The sequence below is a fragment of the Gallinula chloropus genome (genome assembly GCF_964237585.1).
Source record: "Gallinula chloropus genome assembly, chromosome: 4".
NCBI classification, from domain to species: Eukaryota; Metazoa; Chordata; class Aves; order Gruiformes; family Rallidae; genus Gallinula; species Gallinula chloropus.
In genome coordinates, this window is record NC_140088.1 from 19,420,667 (window position 1) to 19,443,029 (window position 22,363).

General features: G+C 38.3%; 1 protein-coding gene across 2 annotated transcripts in view; it reads right to left on the reverse strand.

Annotated features, from left to right (window-relative positions):
- CD44 (CD44 molecule (IN blood group)) overlaps nt 1–22,363 on the reverse strand; it is a 54,886-nt gene that overhangs the window by 27,720 nt on the left and 4,803 nt on the right. For both annotated transcript variants that reach the window (XM_084264193.1, XM_084264192.1), the window contains exons 2-3: nt 6,005–6,170; nt 2,629–2,765 (exon numbers count right to left, since the gene is read on the reverse strand). In XM_084264193.1, the coding sequence (XP_084120319.1) occupies nt 2,629–2,765; nt 6,005–6,170 (303 nt within the window). The remainder of the gene's footprint in view (nt 1–2,628; nt 2,766–6,004; nt 6,171–22,363) is intronic.

Genomic DNA, 22,363 nt, shown 5'->3' on the forward strand with positions numbered 1-22,363 from the left:
TTGAAAACAAATATCTAAATGAAACATTCACTGATCGACCTGTGTTCTCTTTTTGCTCCTTCTCAGCTAGGGCTCCTCATTGTTCTGTCAACTAATGATAAGATTCTGTATGTCCATAATCATTCAAAAAAATAGTTGCACTCAATCATAGAACCATAGAATCATAGAATGCATTAGGTTGGAAGGGCCATCTAGTCCAACCCCCCTGCAGTAAGCAGGGACATCTTTAATTAGATCAGGTTGCTCAGAGCTTCATCAAGCCTGACCTTGAATGTCTCCAAGGATGGGGCCCCCATCACCTCTCTGGGCAACCTGTACCAGTGTCTCAACACTCTCATTGTGAAGAACTTCTTCCTAATGTCTAATCTAAACTTACCCTGCTCTAGTTTAAAACCATTTACCCTCGTCCTATCGCTACATGCCCTTGCAAACAGTCCCTCTCCAGCTCTTCTGTAGGTCTCCTTCAGGGACTGAAAGGTGCTATGAAGTTTTCCCTGAGCCTTCTCCAGGCTAAACAACCCCAACTCTCTCAGCCTGTTAGTTAAAATAGCCTTATGATCCAGTTTCCCTATTTTGTGGCAGCAGTGGCAGCTGTGATCCTTGTTAGCCCTAGGGACATAGAGAATAAAATAAGAAATGCCACTGCAATTCAAATCATCAACAAATTTTACCTATAACTTTCTGTAAGATCTGTTTCCACTGTGAGTGTAATAATAATATACTGAAATTCAAGACACTTGAAGTTAGTCCAGATTTATCTTCGCAGATTCACAGAATAGTTTGGGTTGGAAAGGGACCATAAAGATCATCTAGTTCCAATCCCCTGCCACGGGCCGCGACAGCCTCCACTAGCCCAGGTTGCCCAAAGCCCCATCCAACCTGGCTTTGAACACTGCAAGGGAGGGGGCAGCCACAACTTTTCTGGACAGCCTGTGCCAGTGTCTCACTATCCTCACAGGGAAGAATTTATTCCTAATACCTAATCTAAATTTACACTCTTTTAGTTTAAACGGATTACTGCTTATCGTATCACTACATTCCCTCATAAACAGTCCCTCTCTATTTTTCCTGTAGGTGCCCCTTTAGGTACTGTAACGCTGCTGAGAATCTTCTCAGCGAGAATCTTCTCTTCTTCAGGCTGAAGAACCCTAACTCTGTCAGCCTATCCTCATAGGAGAGGTGCTCCAGCCCTCTGATCATTTTTGTGGCCATCCTCTGGACTCAGTCCAACAGCTCAACTTTTTTTTTGTACTGGTGTCCCCAGAACTGGTTGCAATATTCTCTCACCAGAGCTCAGCAGAGTGGCAGAATCACCTCCCTTGAGCTGCTGGTTACTCTTTTTTTGATGCAGCTCAGGATACAGTTGGCTTTCCGAGCTGCAAGCCCACCTTTCTGGCTCATGTTGACCTTTACATCAATCAACACTCCCAAATCCTTCTCAGGGCTGTTCTCAACCTGTTATCTGCTCAGCCTGTAGCTGTGCTTTGGATTGCCTCAACCCATGTCCAGGACCTTGCACATGGCCTTGCTGAACTTCATACAGTTTGCACAGACCCACCTCTCAAGTCTGTCACAGTCCCTCTGGATGGCATCCCTTCCCTCCGGCAAGTTGAGCACACCACTCAGCTTGGCGTTATCAAGGGTGCACTCGATTCCACTGTCTGTGTTGCCAATAAAAATGTTAAACTTTTCCAGCCCCCATACTAACACCTGATGAATGGCACTGGTCTCCACTTGGACACTGAGCCACTGATGACAACTCTTTGAGCTTTCTAGGGCCCCTCTTCCCGCCAGGGCTTTGTCCCATAGTACTCTAACAAGCAGGTCCTTGAAGACGCCAAAGTCTGCTCTCCTGAAATCTAGCGTAGTGAGCTTGCTGTGCACTCTCCCTGATCTTGAATGCCACCATTACATGGTCACTGCAGCCAAGGTCGCCCTTGAGCTTCCTGCCCCCTACCAACTCCTCCTAGTTTGTGAGAACAACGTCTAGCATGGTACCTGGCTCCTCTAGTCTTTAAATACTGTGTTCAGCATCTGTCACAAAATTATCTATATTTCCAAATAATTTAGTAATATATTTCAAACTATTACAAAGTTCAACACCTTAGAACAAAGTGGTTTGCTTCTGACCCGTATTGTTATGGAACCACCTAATGTCAGAGTAGAGATTTGCCTGAGAGCAAATACCGGATGAACCTGCAAATAGGAAAGCAGCTGCCACATCCAAGGTCCTGGCATAGCTATACCAGACTTTGGAGCTGCTGTGCATGGCAGCCACTTCTCACACCCCTTACCACAAATAACTGTTGTTGCCTGATAAATTCATGTATGTATGAAGAGAAGAGCTGAGTTACATTGCTTACAAGAGTTGTGTCTTTTAGATTCACTGCTGGAGTGGTTTGCTGCACTAAATCATTAAAATTAACTATTCTGAAGCGGTTTAGTTTCAAACAATAAAATGGATGACATTCATTGCTATTATTACAGATACACTTGTAGAGGCTGACAAAATGTGCTTCTCAACTAAAAAGCACATGATACTTAATATAGAAGCCCTTAAATAGGAGATTACATATGGTATTTTTAGTTAATTGATATCTGAAATACATCGTAAAAGCGTATACATACCTGTCTCATTGTAACAGTATGCATCATACCGACCAGTTGAGTTTGTTGGAAGTTTGTAAATGCCAGTATGATTTGCTGCACAAAGATGATAAGGATTGATTCGTGGGAGAACAATATTCCCCACTATAAAACCGTACCTGGGAAAAATAGAGGAAAATACACCATGTTACATATTGTAGCAGATGGCATAAATGTTCTACATATGTCAAGCATGAAGAAGCTATGAAGAATACATTATTTTCAAATAATATTATTTTTTTTTAAAGTGCATGTACTTATGCATACTTCTTGTATATGAAGGATATTCTTTTCTCACTTGTAGCCACATCAGCCTAAACCCACTCAATACCATCTTGCATGTGATAACTAGTGCTAAACCCGTTTTAGTTAGAAACATCCTAACATCTTATTAGCTAGGATGATCAGTACCAGAGCAAGGCAGTGAAAGTGAGGGACTGGGAGGCAAGTGCACTTTTATTCAGTGTGAGATTGTATTACCTGACACTAAAGACTGGCTTCTTTTTCCTTTGGGGAGTCACATTTTTGTTGGTTTGAGCATAACATACTGCTCAGTGGCATTTCACACAGAGGTGTGGGGAGCTCAATTCATAGTACCTGAGCAAATTTAGAGAATGGTTGTAAGACTCATCACTCTCTCCAAAAGCTGACAGCTTAGTAAAATGTTCGGATACAACACTCACTCATTCACAGATTCGTACTGAACCTTTCAGTCAAACCATGTGGCTATTGTGTAGAAAGCTCATATAATTCAGTGAAAACTGTGGTTAACAGAACTACATAACACACTGTGCTATAACTATTTTGCAGTTCTGTAACACCTAATTAATTATTTAGCTGGGAGGTGTGATAGAATGGTAACGAGAACTGGGGTTTGGTTGGGGTTTTGGTTTACTCCTTGAGCTTTACTATTTATCAAGGATTAGTAAATCTCAGAGCTTCACAGTTTTCTATCTGTGAGCCCCATTCCCCTTACATGCCTATGTAATCTGCAATTCTGAAACTTGTAGGTGGAATTATAAACTGCTTTATTCACACTTCCATCTGAGCCTACAATGTTGACATTATATAATCCATTAATCAGCTACTTCTGTTATGTTGATTCACCTTATTCACTCACCATTGCACATGTGTTTTGATGATTATACACAGTATATTTTTTCCTTCTCTTACTTAAGCTTGGAAAGAGCCTAGCCTTACTGCGATGGGCTTCTAGCACAGGATCAACAAAGAGGATAGGAGGACTGGCCAGAAGGAAGGAGGGAAGGAATCCTATCTAGTGCTTTACATGTCCAATTCTGTCCTCTGCTAAACTGTGAAATAGCTAGAATTGTAACATTAATGAAAAACTACAGATCCCCCCCAAAAAAAAGTAATTAACAAATCCCTCCACTCCTTCTTTCAATTATCTTTATATTTTAACTTCAGAAGAAACTTTCCACATTGGAGAATACTCGTAATTGCTAGCACTAGAAATCTCCACCCCTAGATGTTTAGTCAGGATTTGATCCTTAGTCTCTACATATTGGTTGGAACTCTATGATTCTTGGGGTCCCTTCCAACCCAGACCATTCTATGATTCTACATATTGTATAGTGCTGGACTCCTCAGACTGATAAGTCTGTTCATATGCAAATACTGGAGAAAGAACACGCTTACTATGTTAGGCAGGACTTTTACAACAGACTAAAGAATTCTCTCTGGTCTATATGAGGTACCACTTTAAATGACATTCCCACTTCTCACCAAAGAATTTTCTAAGAATTTTCTGTCCCTCATTCCCTAGCACTATTGTACACTTCTGTCACAACCATAGAGAGCATAATGCCTGTGAAAATGAACCTGTCATATGCTGTCATCAACACCAATGCATGAAACTTACATGTATAAGAATGTTTTCAAGGCACTGCACATGTATCTTTCCACGCTTACAAATTATTTATACAGATAATATTAATTTGAAAGGAGCTTTATTCAATTCTCATGAGCTTGCAAGCCAGGGGTAAAGAACATTCATGCATTAGGCATTAAAAAAGTAAAGCATTACAGACCAAACTGAAATTAAGTAATTTACAGGAAATAATTACAAGCAGTATTGATGCTGCTACTGTTTCTCATGGTACCAGAATAAAAGTCTTAAAATTTTGGAGAAATGTCAACTGAATTTTTCTGCTCCAGTCAGAAGATAAATTCCATTTCTCCATGTTTGCTGGCTATTTTACATTGTAATGAACTGGAAAATCTAATGAAATTTATGTCAACTCATCACAGAGTTTATCAACATGAACCAATGTTATTTGATTTAAAAAAAACCCAACCAAATAACACTTCAAATATACAGCTCCTAAGTTCAATCTCTCTTCTGCAAATTAATATTTAGGATGACTTTTATAATGAGTGTATTATGTATTTTGTGAAGCAAGACCACATGATCATCAAGTCTGACGTATTTACAGACCACAGGACTGTCCTGACTTGATTTCTGTTTGAACAGAGGGCATCCTTGGGGAAAATATTTCATCTTGATGAAATTTTGATGACAAAGAATCTCCTACAACCCTTGTAAGCTGTTTCAGCAAATAACTATTATCCTTATTTATTTTATTGTATTAGTATTCAGTGTTTTGAATCCAAAATTTTCTGTAATTTCTAGTCTCCAGGTCTAGTTATTTTTCCTAAGCTGAAGATTCTACATTATCTGCTTTTGTTGCGCTACACATAATTAATTACAGAGACTAATTAAGTCACTTGACAATATGGTTTGGGTTTTTTAATCATTTTTGTGGCTGTCTTCTGAAACTTCTGCATTCACAGATTGTAAGAATATTCTTACATTGTGGCCATTTTTTCACTGGGATGTTGGGAGTTCATCCCTCACAGTACCACTGCTATTTGCTGTTTCTTGACAACACAGTATCCTACAATGTATCTTCAACCTTTGACCTTATGTTAGGTCATTAAAAATCATAAATACTTTTCAGGTACCTATCTTACTAATTTGTCAGTAATACAGTAGGATCTGAATATCTTCCTAATTAGTTTATCATACCGTTGATCCTCTGTGACCTGTAGATTTCATCTGTAAGAGGTTACAAACTTTTTAAAGATGATCAGTAAAAAGTATATGCAGTCAAGGATTTATTTATTATCAGACCCAGAGCAAAGTTATACATGCACAAAGATGTTTTGTTCATCACATAAATTGACTTACTTGAGAACTGACATGGCCATCTAATTAACAGATATACGAGTCAACTGTAATTGTTACACTATAGCATGTAATTTTTACACTATAGCATACACATAGCATGGCTGATGGACTTGTCACAATATATTATTTTTTCAAGAATTTATTTACCTGCAAGTTTCAAATCCAAGTTCATGAGCTCTCTTCAACTGCTCTAGTGTTGCCAAGGTACTATTGAGAGCTCTGCAGAGTTCAACTGCTTCAGATCGTGTGAGACTGTAGCGACCATTTTTTTCAACATGAAAAACTCCTCCATATCTGCAACTTACATTGAATTCTGTTATTTAAAGAAAAAAAGCAACAAAAGAAAAAGGAATTACAAATTGTTGTCCTTAATACTCCACTGAAGACCTAGAAATTATTTATTTTCAAGTATAGTGCATTCGGTGCAAACCAGGAACAAGCAGCAGCTATTGATGTGTGCTGAAATCTTTCAATCGCCTTCACCATACTGCCCTTCTTTGGGTGGAGACACAAACCAAACCAAAGCCTTTCCAAAATACCAATACAAGTTTTTATGAGGTATCTACCACTTTTAACATACCATCAAGAATAACATACACCTTGTCTAAGTGTTTGAAACCATATTACTGTAAAATTATCTGAATATTCAAACGTAATTGAAAACAAAATCTTTCCTTCATAATATATTTTTTTAAAAAGATGAAATGGTGTATAATCAGAGATTTTATGATCATAAGGTTTCTTAACTATCTCACTGTGATCCCCTCACAGCAAATCCTTTTAAATTAATATGTAGGTGAATCCCCAGTTTCAGAGCTAGTTCAAGCAACGTGCTCTTAACATTAGCTAGACAGCAGCAGAAACCTTGCATTGGTTTGATCTACCTGAGACACAAATGAAGTGAGCTGCACAGCTTTTCTGACCTAGAGCAATATGCTGTTAAATACTCCCTGAAAGGTAATATTTAAGCTCTTCTTATTCAGCCTACTGGAGCAGATAGAGAAGCTTCAAATACACATTATATAAGACTTGACATGAATAAACTTCTTGTTCCCTGTTCATTCATCTTGAACAGTATTTTGCTCCATTTTGAAAGACTTCCTCTTGTTGAGCTCATGATCAAACACAAACATCCCACTGTCAACCGTCAACTCACGTCAGAGTTTCAATACATACTGTGGTAAGCTTATCTCATTTTAAAGGATGTCTTAGATGGATTTAAATTTAATAATGCTGTAAAGATTTGCACATCGAAGTAACTTTCAATGGCAATCACCATGAGGATAAAAATAACAAATAAAATAAAAAAAAATAATTAGGTGCCATAGTTGTGCAATTTGTCTTCTGGCGTTCAGCCTGGAAACCCTGAACAAGGAATACGTCAAGGAAAGTCTGTGACTGAATAAAAGTAGAGGAAAACCCCCACATATATTTATCATGCTTATTTTTAGACAACAGCTAAGAAAGTTATCATTATTATCATCACCACAGAGAAAAGAGGGAAAGATAAGGATGTTCCAAAGAAATGTGAAGTAACTTGGCTCATGGCCACCTTTCCCTGTTGAGAAAAAGTGGTTGTGACTTCCTCCAGACTAGAATGACAACTGCAAAGCACACTTAATTTGAGTAGCCTATTATTCCCAGTGAAGGGAGGAGCATGACTCATTTTAACTTAATTTTCATGGGAGTTGCATGTACAAGAAGAGGAGAAATAGACCAGTCTGCTCCAAATATTAAAAGGGCATGCAGGTACCATCTGTTTGAAATGCAATATGCCACATAATAACTATTTTCCTAAAAGACCCATTGACACATTTTATGTGACTAACAAGGAACTTTCCTAATGTCATTTCTGCTTGAAAGTCTATTTCAGCAAGGACGTAAAACCAAATAATAGTAATCAAGGTGTGCTCTCTTCCTTCAATTGCTTTTGTTCATTTGTAAACTGAGGTTATTCTATCCACAGTGTAAACTGCAAGTTATGTTCCTTTCCATGCACAACAGGAACAATGAAGGAGATAAACTACCAGATGACAGCCCTGCTGTATGGTGTATCAGAGGACAAAGATCATTTGCAGCATGAGTCCAATAATATGATGACTACTTATCCAAAGGAGCTCAAAAACCACATTTAGTCCCAAATACATTTCCCACAGGCAACAGAATTCATCAATATGGTTGCTTGGATTGCCTTTCCACAAAAAAGAATGTAAAAAAAGTTATTTTCTCCCACCTGCCTCTCCAATTATTTAGGCTGACAAAAAAAAAAAAAGTTATGTGACAAAATTTATATACATGGCATAAGTGTTTAGTAGAGTTGATAATTTCAATTCTTAATATTTTTATCATTGTATGTTATAAAAATACCAAAATTGGTAAATTATATGCAAGACTAATATGTTTTCTGAAAATTACTTTATTTTGACACGACTGGTTTCTTCCAGTGAAAAACAGCTCTATTAAATTTTTGCTGATGAGAGCCACATCATGGGAGGTTTTGAAGGAAAGAATGAGGAACCTGTGAGGAAGAGGACACTACAACAAACGCATTTTTGTTTCCTGGACGACTTAATGTTTTGCAATAGGGCTGAGTTTCATAGTCTGAGGAGATGCTTTGGATTGTCTCAGCAAGTTCCCACAAATGATTCTGTAATAGTCACAGACACAGATGCACATAGCACTGATCATGGGGATAGCTGATGGACTTCTGCAGCGGCCCCCCCTTTACTGGACAGCACTGCACGCTCAAAAACCATTGCCACATACACCCACAAGTCACAACAGTAGTCATCATACATTCAGGTTACAGACCCCAAGAGATGCTTTCTTACAACAACATGAAGAATAGCTACTCTGCTGAGAAGGATGCCTTCCCCTACGATGGCTATGGGATGGAGATGCTCCCATAGCTGCCACATGAGTGACTTCTGCTTTGGCCCCAAATGTTCCATAGTCAAAGCCTGACATTGTTTTGGAAGTTGTCCAGTCAGTAGCTGTACTAAACATGGATGACAGAGACAGGAAAAAGGCTTCTCTTTAGTTTACTCTTCTTGATTCTCTCTCTCCTGTAGAACAAGGTAGGCCTGCATTTGTTAATGATTGAACATACTCTTTGAAGCCTGAGACATAATGTTCAATTAGGGGGTCAGATCACAAGATCTATTTGACTATTTAAAAGTAACGAGCTAGAACTAGATTTGTTTTGAACATCAACATCTCTTCCAATAACTTAAGGCTAATTGCTGAAGTACTTTTGCTATGAAATCAGGTACCACATCCACTTGCAGCTCATCCCACTTCTACTGAGATATTAAGTGAAGGTCACTTTTGTGTAGAGTGAATGCAACTCAGCTGTCACCAAGTCTTAGCCTATTCATAGTTTTAAAACACTACAATATATGTTCCATTACCACCCAGGGATCAAGCCATAGTCAGAATCCCACTTATTAGGCAGCCAATTCCTTGAACTCCAACTGTTGAAAACAATTTACACAAACAGGCTTTAAGGAGCTCGTGGGTTACAGTTATATGCACGTACATTTTCCATGGCAATGCTCGGCCTGGTTCTACAGCATACATACAGGACATACAAATCAGGACACTTCTGTGAAGTATCAGGCTAACTGCACATGGGCTGACCAACTGCACGGCATGCACACGCAGAAGGGCTAAAACTCCCAGGAAGCCTTGCTCATGCAGCATAGGAAATTACGTGGGTGTCCAGGAAACCCCAAACAAAAATGTGTCAATCCAAGTCTAAAACCTTTGCCCTAAAGTAATATTGAGAGAGTATGCTTTGTTTTTATTTTGACAGTATCTTCTACATGTACTAATAAAAATGTTTGGCAACATCATTGCAGTATTGACACTCTGTTCGTGAAGCAAGAAGTGTGGAAAAAGGATTACAGCAGTACCTAAACTCACATGATATTTCGTATTCTAAGCAAATTGCATAAACCCTGCATCTCCTCTGTGAAAACAGTAATTACCACATTTTTAAGATGGCAAAATACAGTTGCAGAGCATACTGCTTAGAGCTGTCAGGGAACCCAGAGGTTTTAGTTTATGGTCTCATATTTTAACATCCAGACAACATGGACCTTAATTGAATTAATGAAAATATTTCTAGTCATACCAATACAAAACTTAACAAAAACAAAAGACAGGGTCTAAACAAAATAAACACCTTACCTATTTTTTTCCATACTGAGGCTTACAGATTGATCAATTTTGACTTAAGGAAGAAACATGATTGCCAAATCTAAAACCATATTCCACCCTTTACCATAGTGCAGGAAGGTCAAATCCACTGATTTTATATTGATGCTATTTAGCTACCTTTAACGAAGTTATTCAAAAGATGTATTTTTTTTCTCTCTTTCAAGACAAAGGGAACGCAAAACTCATACTGTGTGCCCAACTATTACTCATCCTTTCAACTCTTTTCAAGTTTCAAAGGAGCTGATTCAGAGCAGATCTGCTGTGGAACCACAAACAGCACCCAGATCTTCCCTTCTGTCCCCACTTATAGCTGGTGGGCTTTGGGGGATAGCAAGCCATGATCTTTCCCTGACATCCACATGATTTACTACAGCTGAAAGATAAAATTGTATAATAATAACTCTAAAGAGTTATTAAAGAGAGGCAAAAAGTACTAGATATGCCTGAATTTTCATCATCATTAATCTTATACAGATCATGAGACTTGTATGACTCAACCCAATGCCTGGAATGCTCCAAAACCTCTGCTGAGTTTTACGAACATGGAGAACATTGACTTTCATACAGGCCATTCCTCTCTAGTCTTTCCTGGGATTTCTGGTGCTCTGTACCTGGCAGCTTCATGCAAGCCCTTCTCTGCTATTGTCATTCACATACGGAAACTAGGCTCTATTAATAACTTTCAGCTAAAAACATTAACTACAGTTCCACTGGTGTGATAGAATTGGCTGAGACAGACTAAAGAGCGTTGTCCTTTCATGAAAGTGTGTGTTACGCCCTGATTATTAATACTAGAGGCTTGTTAGAAGCTGTCATGGTAAGAAGCCAGGTGCAATCTCCATTTCCACCCTGGTTCTGCATCCCTAATGCAAAATGAGTTAAGGTACACTGACTCATGCAAACTCTTCCCATTGGAGCTGATTTTCTACAAAGATTTTTGAACTACTTTATGGATGTTTCATGCATTGCCCCCCACTTTTCGTTGTTTTCAAGACAATACCAAGAGGTTTCATTCTCAAGTTGGGTGTTGTCTTTTATATTTCAAAACAAAAGTTATTTTAACAACTGCAGGGATAGTTCAAAAACAAATGAAGTGTAAGATTTGCAAAAAACCTGTGTCCCCTTAAACAAAAACCTTTAGAAGAATACGCAGACACAAAATTGTTAACAGACTTCTTGGTAAAACCACAGTCTGCAATGCATGGCAACCAGGAAGCGTTAGTATACTGTTCTCATGGGGATTTTCCTTTTCGGTTTGTGGTTCAAGATGATTGATAGCTTACCAGGATGTGACAAATTGGGGCTGAAAACAGGGACAGAACTTGGGTTTGACAATGCAGATAGCTTGAATTTTTGTGTTTGCTTTAGTAGAATATAGTTCTTACATTTACTTTAGGAAATGAGTCCTAAATTTTTAAAAGAAATTTCAAGCACTAGGCAGATATGCATAAGTAAACATTTCCTAACAATCCCTGGTTATTTAATCTTGTACTGACACTTCTGAACAGGAACAACCATTAGCCTAGCACCGATATCTACATTCAGCATTTGCTTTAATGCACGCTAATAATGAAGCAGAGTGGCATGTTGGAAACAGATTAACATCTGTTTCACAGAGATTCCTAGCAACTACAGTTCCTTCCAGGCAAATCTAGAAATTGGTTCATATGAGTCCTAAGAACTGAGGATGTCTGGGCAGTTCAAATCTCAGCTCTCAGTTCAGACCTATCTCCAGTTGATGTTTGTTTTTTTAGATGCTTCTCAGGAAAACCACTTCAAGGCTAAATAAGTCCTCCTGACTAGAAGAAATGTTCTCTGAATACAGATTTTTTTGTTAGATAGATTCACAAAACATTTCAGGACCCAAGATATTTTGCCAACAGATATACTAAGATATCCCAATCACTGCCATTGACATCTGGGAGAACTTGAATTCACAAAACATCATTCAGTGATTACCTAATACCCTATGACACCCACGGGCCTGGAGGGCAGTATTGTTTGCCAGTATTCCACCATTTCTCTAGAGGCTATTAGTAAAACCATTCACTAAAGCAATTCGCATCCCAGATAACTGTAATAGGATGCAGAGGTTTCCACGTTTATGTAAAGAGTTGGACTAAAGCCCAGGTCAGTAGCGATGAAAACCACTAGATAGATGTTTGCTACGTTATGTAAAATGATTCATTAATCCCAGCCTCAGTCACTAATAGACACGTGTTGACATCATTAAAACACACCTATACCTGAATCCCTCAGGGCTTGATGGGGAAAGGAAATTTGTGCTGGGAAAACTGGATTCTGAACTGGGATGACTAAACACTGATCAAAATTTGGAAGTCAAATTCTGCAGGATCTATGTGAGTTAAGCAAGTATGTGTCTGTGAGACTGCAGTCCATCATAACTTTTCTCTCTGGTAGCCACCACTCTCTACAGAAAGTAGAGAACAAACCTGGAAATAAGCCACCTCTACCATAAGGAAGGTTTCTCCAAAGAGTGATAGCGAAAGTAAGTCTTTATAGATTTTTGAGAGTTGTCAGATTAAATACTTTCCTTGGAGTATTGCCAAGTTGTGAAACCTAAAGTGATTTATAGGAAATCCATTTCCAGCTGTAGTGGGAATAAACAATATTTTCAGTTCTCGAAGTATCCCTTGTGGGTAAAGCAAAAGAGGAGGGTTGTTTTTCAGTTTGGAACTTAATTAATTAGTTTGTATGAAATAAAATAATTTAAGCAAGTTAAGTTTAAATGTTTACATGGTTGCAATATAAGTACATGGTTTAAGGAACCCAGTCCAAAACTTCCCTGTAGATCTCTCTTAAATTTCATATATTAATTTCAGTTTGGCATAGGAAAATTTTCTAAGTTTTTTAAATCTTTGTAGGAGAGACAAGAAACATTGCCATAGCCCTAATAGATTGCTGATGTTCAAGGGGAAAAATACTCCGCACACCTGGATTGCTATAGAGACAACAATATTCAGAGTACGTGGCTGTGGTGACAAGGAAGTGAAGATGTTTCTCTGTAGATCTGAAGGTATAAAATCAGACCTCTCTTTCAAATTGTGCCAAAGCTGTTCCTACTACCTAGCCATATTTGTGTAGTTAGTAATTTGGGCCGAAAAGGCAAATAAGATCGAAGCTTCCTCGCTCTCCTGTATGTTACTAATTACATAAAAAGTCATGACAGAGCTAACCTTGAGATCCAAGCGGGCTCTCTGCAATGAAAAGATGTGGTTGGGGATAGAGACAGTAGCCAGAGAGGAATACACTGTAGCAGGAGGATCTCCTTTCTCCACCACATGTTAATAAGCATCCTTATGTGGTTTTGTGTCACTTCAGCACATACAGACTGGAAATGGGATGTGGGACAAAGCACAAGCTATTCACTTCTTCTAAATTGTTCTTCTTAACAAATCTGCCTACTGGCCACCAAAATCATTGTATCAGTATTTGTTTACCGATGGGCAAAGTCTCTTAATACGATAGCTTTCCCGACTACTAATTTTAAAAAGTGGGCGTGAGGGTGGCACTGTTAGTGAATCAAGCATTCATAGAGTCACTCAAAATGCAAGTAACTACAAGAAATATGTTTCATTCCTCAGCAGTTGCTGCAGGATGAAAAAAAGTCTACTAATGCGTCTCCCAAGCATACTTTATTTGCTTGGCAGATTACCAGTTGCTCTGGTAAACATCCTGACTGAGCCTATACAGTGTCATCACTTACGATAAACTTCCTTGCTGCTGACATTAATATTATTCTTTTTGTAACAGTTTCACCCAGTAGTGAGTTGAAAGTTTTCAGACTCCACTAGAACATGGTACAGCTGTGCAGCAACTTCAGTGGAAAAATTGTAGGCGATGAAATCATAGTCCTGGAATTAGACAGTTATCAGATATGCCCCCCCTCGAGATGATGAAAACATAATCATCGTTGTCAATACTAGGGAAGCTTCAGGCTGTGCAATGAGTAGACTAACCCCAAGGGCTGAGTAATGGGAACTGTGAAGCCCATCAGTTGGGATCAGTTCCATGCAATCCAGGTGAAAAAATACCCATGAAACAAAGCTGGTGAATAATAGTTGAATAAAAGTCTGATTTTCATTGTTTGACTGAAAGCAATCATTTAGTCATTTAGGATAAAAGCAGGTGAGGCTCAGCAGACTGATCCCCAGCCTGGAGCTCAAAGCCTTATGTGTATTCCTTGCTCTGTCATTTACCCGCTGATATAACCTGGATAAGCCAATTCATCTCTCTTCACCTCAGTTTGCAACTAACCTCTTTAACAAAACACTTTTAGAACAAATAACTAATGCATTGTTATTTTTGCTCTTAAAGCTTTTACATTCAGCCTCCATCTAAGCTTTGACAAGTTGGAAGACGTCTGATTTAAGTTCTGTGGTTATTTAGGTAAGAAATTAATATAAGATCGGACATATGATTAACAAGTCCAATTAAATGACAGATTTTAAATTTTATTTAATTGCAGTATGCTGCTTAATAATAATACCAGGTGGGATCTGCAATTGTTTTTCACATTATATTGGATTCTGCTTCCCTGATTTATACAGAAAAGCCCCTAAAAAGTATTCTCAACATTTTAAACTCATTTGTACAGTAAGGTCATTATGGAAAAGCAAGCGATGATCAAAGATGAAAAAGAAAAAAAAAGATGCTGAATAAGAAATAGAACATTTATTGCCTTTAACAAGGCCACCTGGCAAGAAAACAGCAGAAGGAACCCCAAGAATCTTTTTAAAAGTTCTGAAAGCCAATCAGTTAAAACAAAGATAACATTAGTTAGGCAGAGACACAAAAGAGAAGGCAGCTGCTTAAAATACTCCTGACCATGTAAGACGTCAAAGGACAAATGACCCGTGCAGACTTCCTAGTAACAAATAATGGCAGGAGTGGACTGCCCAAATAGGAGACATATCAGCACTTATTCTAAACCCAACTTCCCCACAATGCAGATGAACTTATTTGCAGTTTCACAACCCGTCTGTGAAAATTAAGATGAAACCTATCCTTTCTGAAGAAATTTCTCATATGAATTTACAGAGATACCTTACAGAACACTACAAAGCAGCACAATATTAAACACTTAAATCAGAGTTCAAATTTATTAATTGCATATTTATTATAAAATATTGTCCAATATTTTATAATGTTGAATTTGGCCTGCTAGAAATTAAACTGGAAAACTGAAGACTCAAATGCATGATTCAATGACTCATGCAAAATTGAGATTTCTCTGATTAAGAATATAGCTGTAACTTTGCAGTTTTAAACATGGATTAAACACTACTTTTGAGTATTTGTGATGTTCATCAAAATAAATCAGATTTACATTCTGAAGGTCTCTAGAACATGGAAGAGTTCTTAGTGCTAACAAATTAATGGATGAATGATAAGTCATATACCTATTAAAATCAATGGTTAGCAAAAAGCATATGATTTGCTCTGTGACATTACAATGAAACCCCGGTTTTTTCCACAGTGGGATTCTGAGTAACTTCTTATAGCTGTGCTGTCTGGTCATTGTTATCCACAAGACTTTAAAAATCATAGAATCATAGAATGGTCTGGATTGGAAGAGACCCCAAGGATCATAGAGTTCCAACCCCCCTGCCACAGGCAGGGCCACCAACCTCCAGGCCTTGATCTACACAAGGGCCCCAAATGATGATTTGAGGAGGTCAGAAATTCCAGATATGAAAAAGAAATTAAAGAGACAATGTTGGAAGAAAGCCTTCTCTGAAGAACATGAAGGTCATAGAATTCTGAAAAACTGAATTCACACACAATCATGGAGGATGGAAGTTACATATCCCGCTGTGTGTACAAGCTGCTGCTGTTTCACAGATGGAGGGTGGGCTGATATCAGGGCATTCCTCTCCATAAAAACACAGGAAGTACCCAGCCTTAAGCACATTTTCAATGGAGTGGGTAACTACGGGGGTCTTAGAAGCACTGGGAAGCATACGACACACTAGGAAAAAAAAAGAAAACTCATGAAATGCACATTTCATATTCCCTTGTTGAAGACCTTGAAATTTTACTCTGGAAATATTAGGACAGACTAAGAGTGAAAAAAACCCCAAACTTCATACCTTCATTAGCAAAAAGACTAACACTAGGATCCGAAGTAAGTATGGCTCAAACAAAATGCTACTTTTGGAAATGATCACTCTGTAAATAAACATGTAATGATCAACACAACCTACTTAATCAAATCTCACCTAAAATCTATATAAATCAACAGGAAAGGTCTTACACTACCTTAAATCAGTGCAAGCTTCTGATGATGGAAGAGAACAGTGCCCCGTCCTCTACTCCCTCTGTTTTTCCCCTAATACCAGAAGGGCAGGGATCCCACAGCTTCTAACCAGAATACCTAGGCTAGCAGGCAATGCCTACTGGGAGCTTTGGTAGCAAAATTCTTCTGTTTTTTAGGATCTGTGCTACTCTATCCATCCGTATACTACAGTTTCAAAAATCTCAAGTTTTAAGCTGAAAATACTGCCTAGCAAGAAACTTTCCCAAGATGCATGCAGGTTAATTGCCTCCCAAGCATGCTATTTAATTAAATTTCTTTAATAATTCTTGCCTTGTTTTGAATCTTTCTTAATTGATTTAGTAAAAAGGTATGTTTAATAACTAGAGTTTGCAAGGCACATTAGTAGGTACACAATGCTGCTGTTATCACAAAGGTGGTGAGAGTAACAGTATGCCTTTGGTTTATTTTTTTTTAATTTTAAGTTTATTTTAATTTAACAGTTCATGAGAGGCAATGAAGATTAATTTGCTTGAGGGAAGACTGGGAAAGAGGCATTGGCGGTGTGGCCTTGATATTCTATGAATTCAAATACTACATTAAATCTTACATATCTATTTAGGCAGTGGAGATATGTAAGGGCAATGCATCATCCTCAAATACCAAAGCATCGCTGTATCCAAAAAGTGCTGGAATCATTGTGAAGACAGTGATTTTTATGTGATTTTCATTGATTCTAGTGATCTTCTATTTTAATGTGATATTGCTGAATTTTGCAGAAAGATCCAGATTAAATCAATGTTTGAATGGCAAATGATACAGTGATAGACCTCAAATCAGGTACTGTGAGTTTCATGACATTGGAAAGCATCGTGAGGTCAGATTCCCTCTGAGTAAAAGTCAATTTAAATAGAGAAACAGGAATAAAAAATCTGAGTAAGTTGAAAATTCTAGATAGGTAGTAATTTAGTATTAGTAAAGCACCACAAATTCTTTTCCTCCAAGAAAATTACTTACAGTCTTGAAGGAAAATTCATTGACTTGTCAAGTACACCACACAAAGCAAAAACCTGATCTTGTGTGACCCTTGGAAGTTATAGGGGGACTGTTTACAAATGCACATAGTAATAGGACGAGGAATAATGGCATTATCCCTTGATACAAATACAGATTGCAACCAGTAAGGTTGTGTCAGAGCTGAAAAAATAAAAGCATAAAGTGTTTTTAAGCAAAGCAGACTTCTCTTGGGAACAGCAGAAGTGGCTGACACAACCTGGAACCACTTTTCCAGATGGTCCGCTACCAGTCATTGTGTGTAGGTCCCATTTGTCTTTCTTGAACATTCTGAAAATGTCTTAGACATACCTTACTGTATTGACTCTCAAAACAGTGCTAATTTCTCTGGCTCTGAAAACTATTTGCTGTGGAAGGATGGGGATACTGGGATATCTCACAGCAAAGCAATCAAGATGTCCAAACCAGTAAGTTAAAAAGCAAAAGACAGAATTACATTAGGACTTGAACATATTGATATTACTATCACTGTGGATACACATGTGTCAGGGGTGGAAAAAGGTGTTAATATGTTGCCTTGCAATTTCTATGAGTCAACAGTAACATGACTGTGACTGGTGTTGATAAAGTGGCATGATCTGAGCACTGTGAGTAATAAAGTTGGATAAAGTATTTGATTGATACTGTTAATAAATTCAGTGCAGGTCTGTGAACAATAGGTTATAAGGGTGTTTCGAAAATACCCAGCTCTTACTCATAGCAAGTATTTTCTCACACGGATTGTTCAGCTGAAGTATTGATTGCACAGCCAGGCTCAATGATGGACTGTCAAACAGTAACCAAAGAGATCTCCCTGTTTTTAAGATAACAGTTTTCCCGGTTACACTCTGGTCCTCTATGCCCTAGTTCACTTCTGCACCAGTAAAAGAATGTCTACACATGGATTTCTTTTCCCTTACGAGTAATAATAATGCTTATTTCAGCTGGAATAGCCCTATATGTGAAATCATAGCTGGTTTCTGAAATCCAAGTGAGAGAGACACTAGTATTGTGGATGGAACACCAGGCTGGGTCTTAGGATAAAACATTCTATTTAAAGCTACATTTTCTGGGGACTCATATTTCTCTTTCCCTACCTATGAGGGGTGGGATAAAAATGACTGAATTCAAAAGTGCTATGAAAAAATCCTAGTTACTCTTGTTGGCTATCAGCATATTTGTCAATTGACTTCCTTCTCACTAACTGGGATCACCTTTCCTCTCTTAAATAACACTTTATCTAGGCTTCAAACTTTAAGTTATATGGGAATTTAAACACATTCAGCTTGATTCCAGCTGGGGCACACCAGATAAGTCAGTAACCCCCTCTAGACTATAATCCCCCACGTGAACTCCACTTAAGGCAAGAAAAAGAAACACTACACAGAACAAAATTTCATCATAGACACCACCCATTTCTGAAGTGATACATTGGGAAAGCGAAAGACGTCAAGCCTCTTTCAAAAAGAATTCAAGTTCTCCTAAAGAATTCACTAGAATCTGGCAGATGACAAATGGAAAGATTATGTCTCAGACATACGTTGATGTCGCAATGTTGAAATGTTTAAGTTGGTGTACAAGATATTGAGGAGAGACCACTGTATTGTGTTACTAATGCCCACTTTGAGCTTTGAAGATGCTATCAGTCAACCCCCTTCTAGGGTATTGATGGATATAACCCTTGCTGGGCTCAAGATTTTCAATGCTGTGACTGTGCTGTAGTTTTTAATGAAATTGCAACAAAATAGAAGCAATTGAAGAAAATAATTTTGCCTGTATTGTATTTTGAAGGGTAATCTAGTCAGGTAGGTTTGAACTTTTCCTCCTTTGCTCAGCAAAGGAAATTAATTACAGAATTCATACACTTACAAATGAAAATGTTTTGATAGAAAAGGCAGTGTTGCAACATTATACCAGTCTTGCATCCTTCTGCATGTAATATATTGTGTACTCTACACCAATTTACCGTAGGGCTGCCCCCGCCCAGGAGTTGTTAGGAAATAGAAAAGAAGAAAAAACATCTCCAGCTCCAGAAAGACACACAAACTACTTGCCATATGAACTACCTGGATAAAAATATACTTTCAGCAAAGTGTTAACAAAGAATAAAATGGATTCAGTCTTTGGTCTTAAATAATCTCCAAGTCACAATATATGTTTCCTCCCAGAAAACTAGATGATTGGGCTTTTCTCTGCTCCACATAAATCCATAGAGAAAGAAAATGCTGACTAGCACTTACACCTAGAGATGCTCTGAAAAAGCTGAGTAACTCTGTAGGAACATCCAATGGCTTCAGAAGATTGGTATTAACAAAATACCACTCTTATATTGCACTAGCAAGAGTCACTTTGCCTTCCTGGAACAAGAAAAAACGTTTCTTCTGTAACAGAAAATAAAAATACATGTCTTCAAATATCATTTTGAGCTCTAAACTCTTAAACTCCTCTTTTCTAGAATGTAGCAAATTTATTTTATAACCTACAGGGATTAGATACTTGGTGGCTCTAGTTCGTCGCTGAATGGGCACAGTTGGGTTTAGACAGGTAGCTATCCAAGTCACAATTCTTGCATTAGAAGCTGTAACAGGCAGATGTGAGCACGTGAAACACCTTCCCGTGGTGACTGTCTAGAGAAAAGCTTCTTTCCTGCTTTTGTGGTCTACCTCAGAACACCCTAGATCCATTTGCTCACTGTTGTGGTGTAAAATGATCTTCTCAGAGCGCCTGTGATGATTTTTGTGTCCCCTGACATTTCTATTGGATCAGTCCTATTCATCCTTTTTTTTTATGGCTCTATTCCTGGCTGCTTGTTGGGTGGGAAAAGACCGCAGTAGGTTTGCTTTTTCTCAACATCTCCTCGACCTGACAAGTCTCACACTTTATCTAGCAGTGATATAGCTCATGTTTGTTACAGAGCGCAGCATTAACTTGCTTCTGAAACAGTGAAGCAGAGGCAATCTTAAATCTTTTGTCCTACTGTCAAACTAAACAATTCTTTGGGTTCAAGAACTTTAAAAGGTAGGATCCTTCAATGATACTTGTAAGTCAGTTCTCATTTGCAAAACAGTTTCAAACGTCCTTAATTACAAAAAGATAAGTCTTAAGTAAGAACTTTTAAAGAAAACCATACTTTGCATTTGCTGTTGTCTAACAGGAACCAAGTGCTACTGAACTGAAAATAGCTGCCAGTCTTTGGTGTTTGTACAGATGCACACACACACAATAAACAAGACAAAACTGCCAGAGCAACAAAGAGAAGTTTTATCTGATTTTTATAGCACAGCTACTGGAGAAATTGATTTGAACAGCATATATATTCTTCCACATCCGTTTTCTAAATGTTGAATTTATGCATAAGCAACATACAGGAACAAAGAACAAAAAGCTACACTTATAAATATGAAGACTCGTTAGCAAAGGAGGCTTTTTTCCACACTTACATGCCTGAGTGAATGACAGAAAAGGGAAAGGACATGTAAATTAATGGAGGACACCTAATCAAACAGGAGGAGGAAGAAGAGGGAAGTGAGTGAAAGCGAAATATGAAGATGAGTTCAGGCCTCACCCTCAATGTCTTCATTATTAATGAGTCATGTTTCTTTATTATTGGCAAATGATACTTTCCCATGAACCTTTCCAGTTAACTACTCCATGTGGAGAAGCTTCACCCAGAGCACCATAATGGAGTTGGGAAGACCTGGCTACCCAGGCAGTGATGTACAGCCTTAGTCTCCTCATTCCTCATAGGGATACTTATCTACAAGATGTGCATCTGCAAATGGCAAAGAGTAGGTAAAAGACTAATCACTACCATCACCATCATCCCTACGGCACTGCTGAACCATACATTTGTATGCTACAGAAAGATAACCAGCTGACAACTGGTTTGAGTAGGCATGTGGGCGCTGAAAATGGCTGCGCTCACGCTGCTCTGGCAAACCAGTCCCTTGCTGATAAGCTTCCCTCTGGCAGGAAGATATGTTCTCTCAGAGAGGCTGCCAACTTAAGGTTGGTGCTTGACTTTTAGGCTCTGATTTGGCTATAGGTTTGCTTGATGCTGGGACAGAGCTCACTCACAGGGCCCTGAGTGACCACTCAGGACTGTATGCTGAGCTCCAGTTACCCTCTCGCTCCTGTATGGGAATGCTGCAAGAAACTATTCATTACATCTACCCACACATACCACACCCTGCTTCTTTACAGACGCCTATCCATTAACAAAAATAACAATAAAAAAGCCCCCTAGGGAAATACACTTCTGAGAACCTGTTTTGCTAACATGCTGCTACTGTGAGACATATATAATCAACAAAAGCTATGCTACAGCAGATTTTTTCACTATTATATGTTCTGTCAGGGGCAGCTTCTTATTTACAAAGGCAGATATTTAGTAAAACAGACATTAACTGGATAGTAGATGACTGCTGGCTTATGGGCTAATGCGTTTTTCCTAGGCAGCTGTCAGCCTGTACCCTGGCAACTTCTTTTATAACCATCTCACATTGCTTTTGGAACAGTATCATTAGCAGAACCAGAGACAGACGTTTTACCACAGCTGCTGCATGTTTGATTTTTTTTAAATTATTTTTATTTTTTGCAAAGAAGCAATGCAGTTGCTTAGGGTGACCTGCTACTGAGACCAGCTCAGTCATCAAAGGAAGGAAAGAAAAAAGCAAAGTAATGTATTTTTCAAACTGCAAATGTAAGTAAAAATCAGGTCCTCTCTGTGATTTGTACTTTGAATTGGTGTGCTTGCTTGAGCTTCCAAGTAAGTAACTGCTAAAACTGTAGATTATTTTTCAATTCTTTTTTTTTTCCTTCTGTTTTTACAATGTGAGGGGTTGAAGGTTGTTGTCCTGAAATAGGATTGCTGCAATATATAATGCAGCCAGTGTTGTCATGTAGAGAAACTGGAAAGTCCCAAAGCCAGTGCATACAAAAAGAAGTTCAACTCT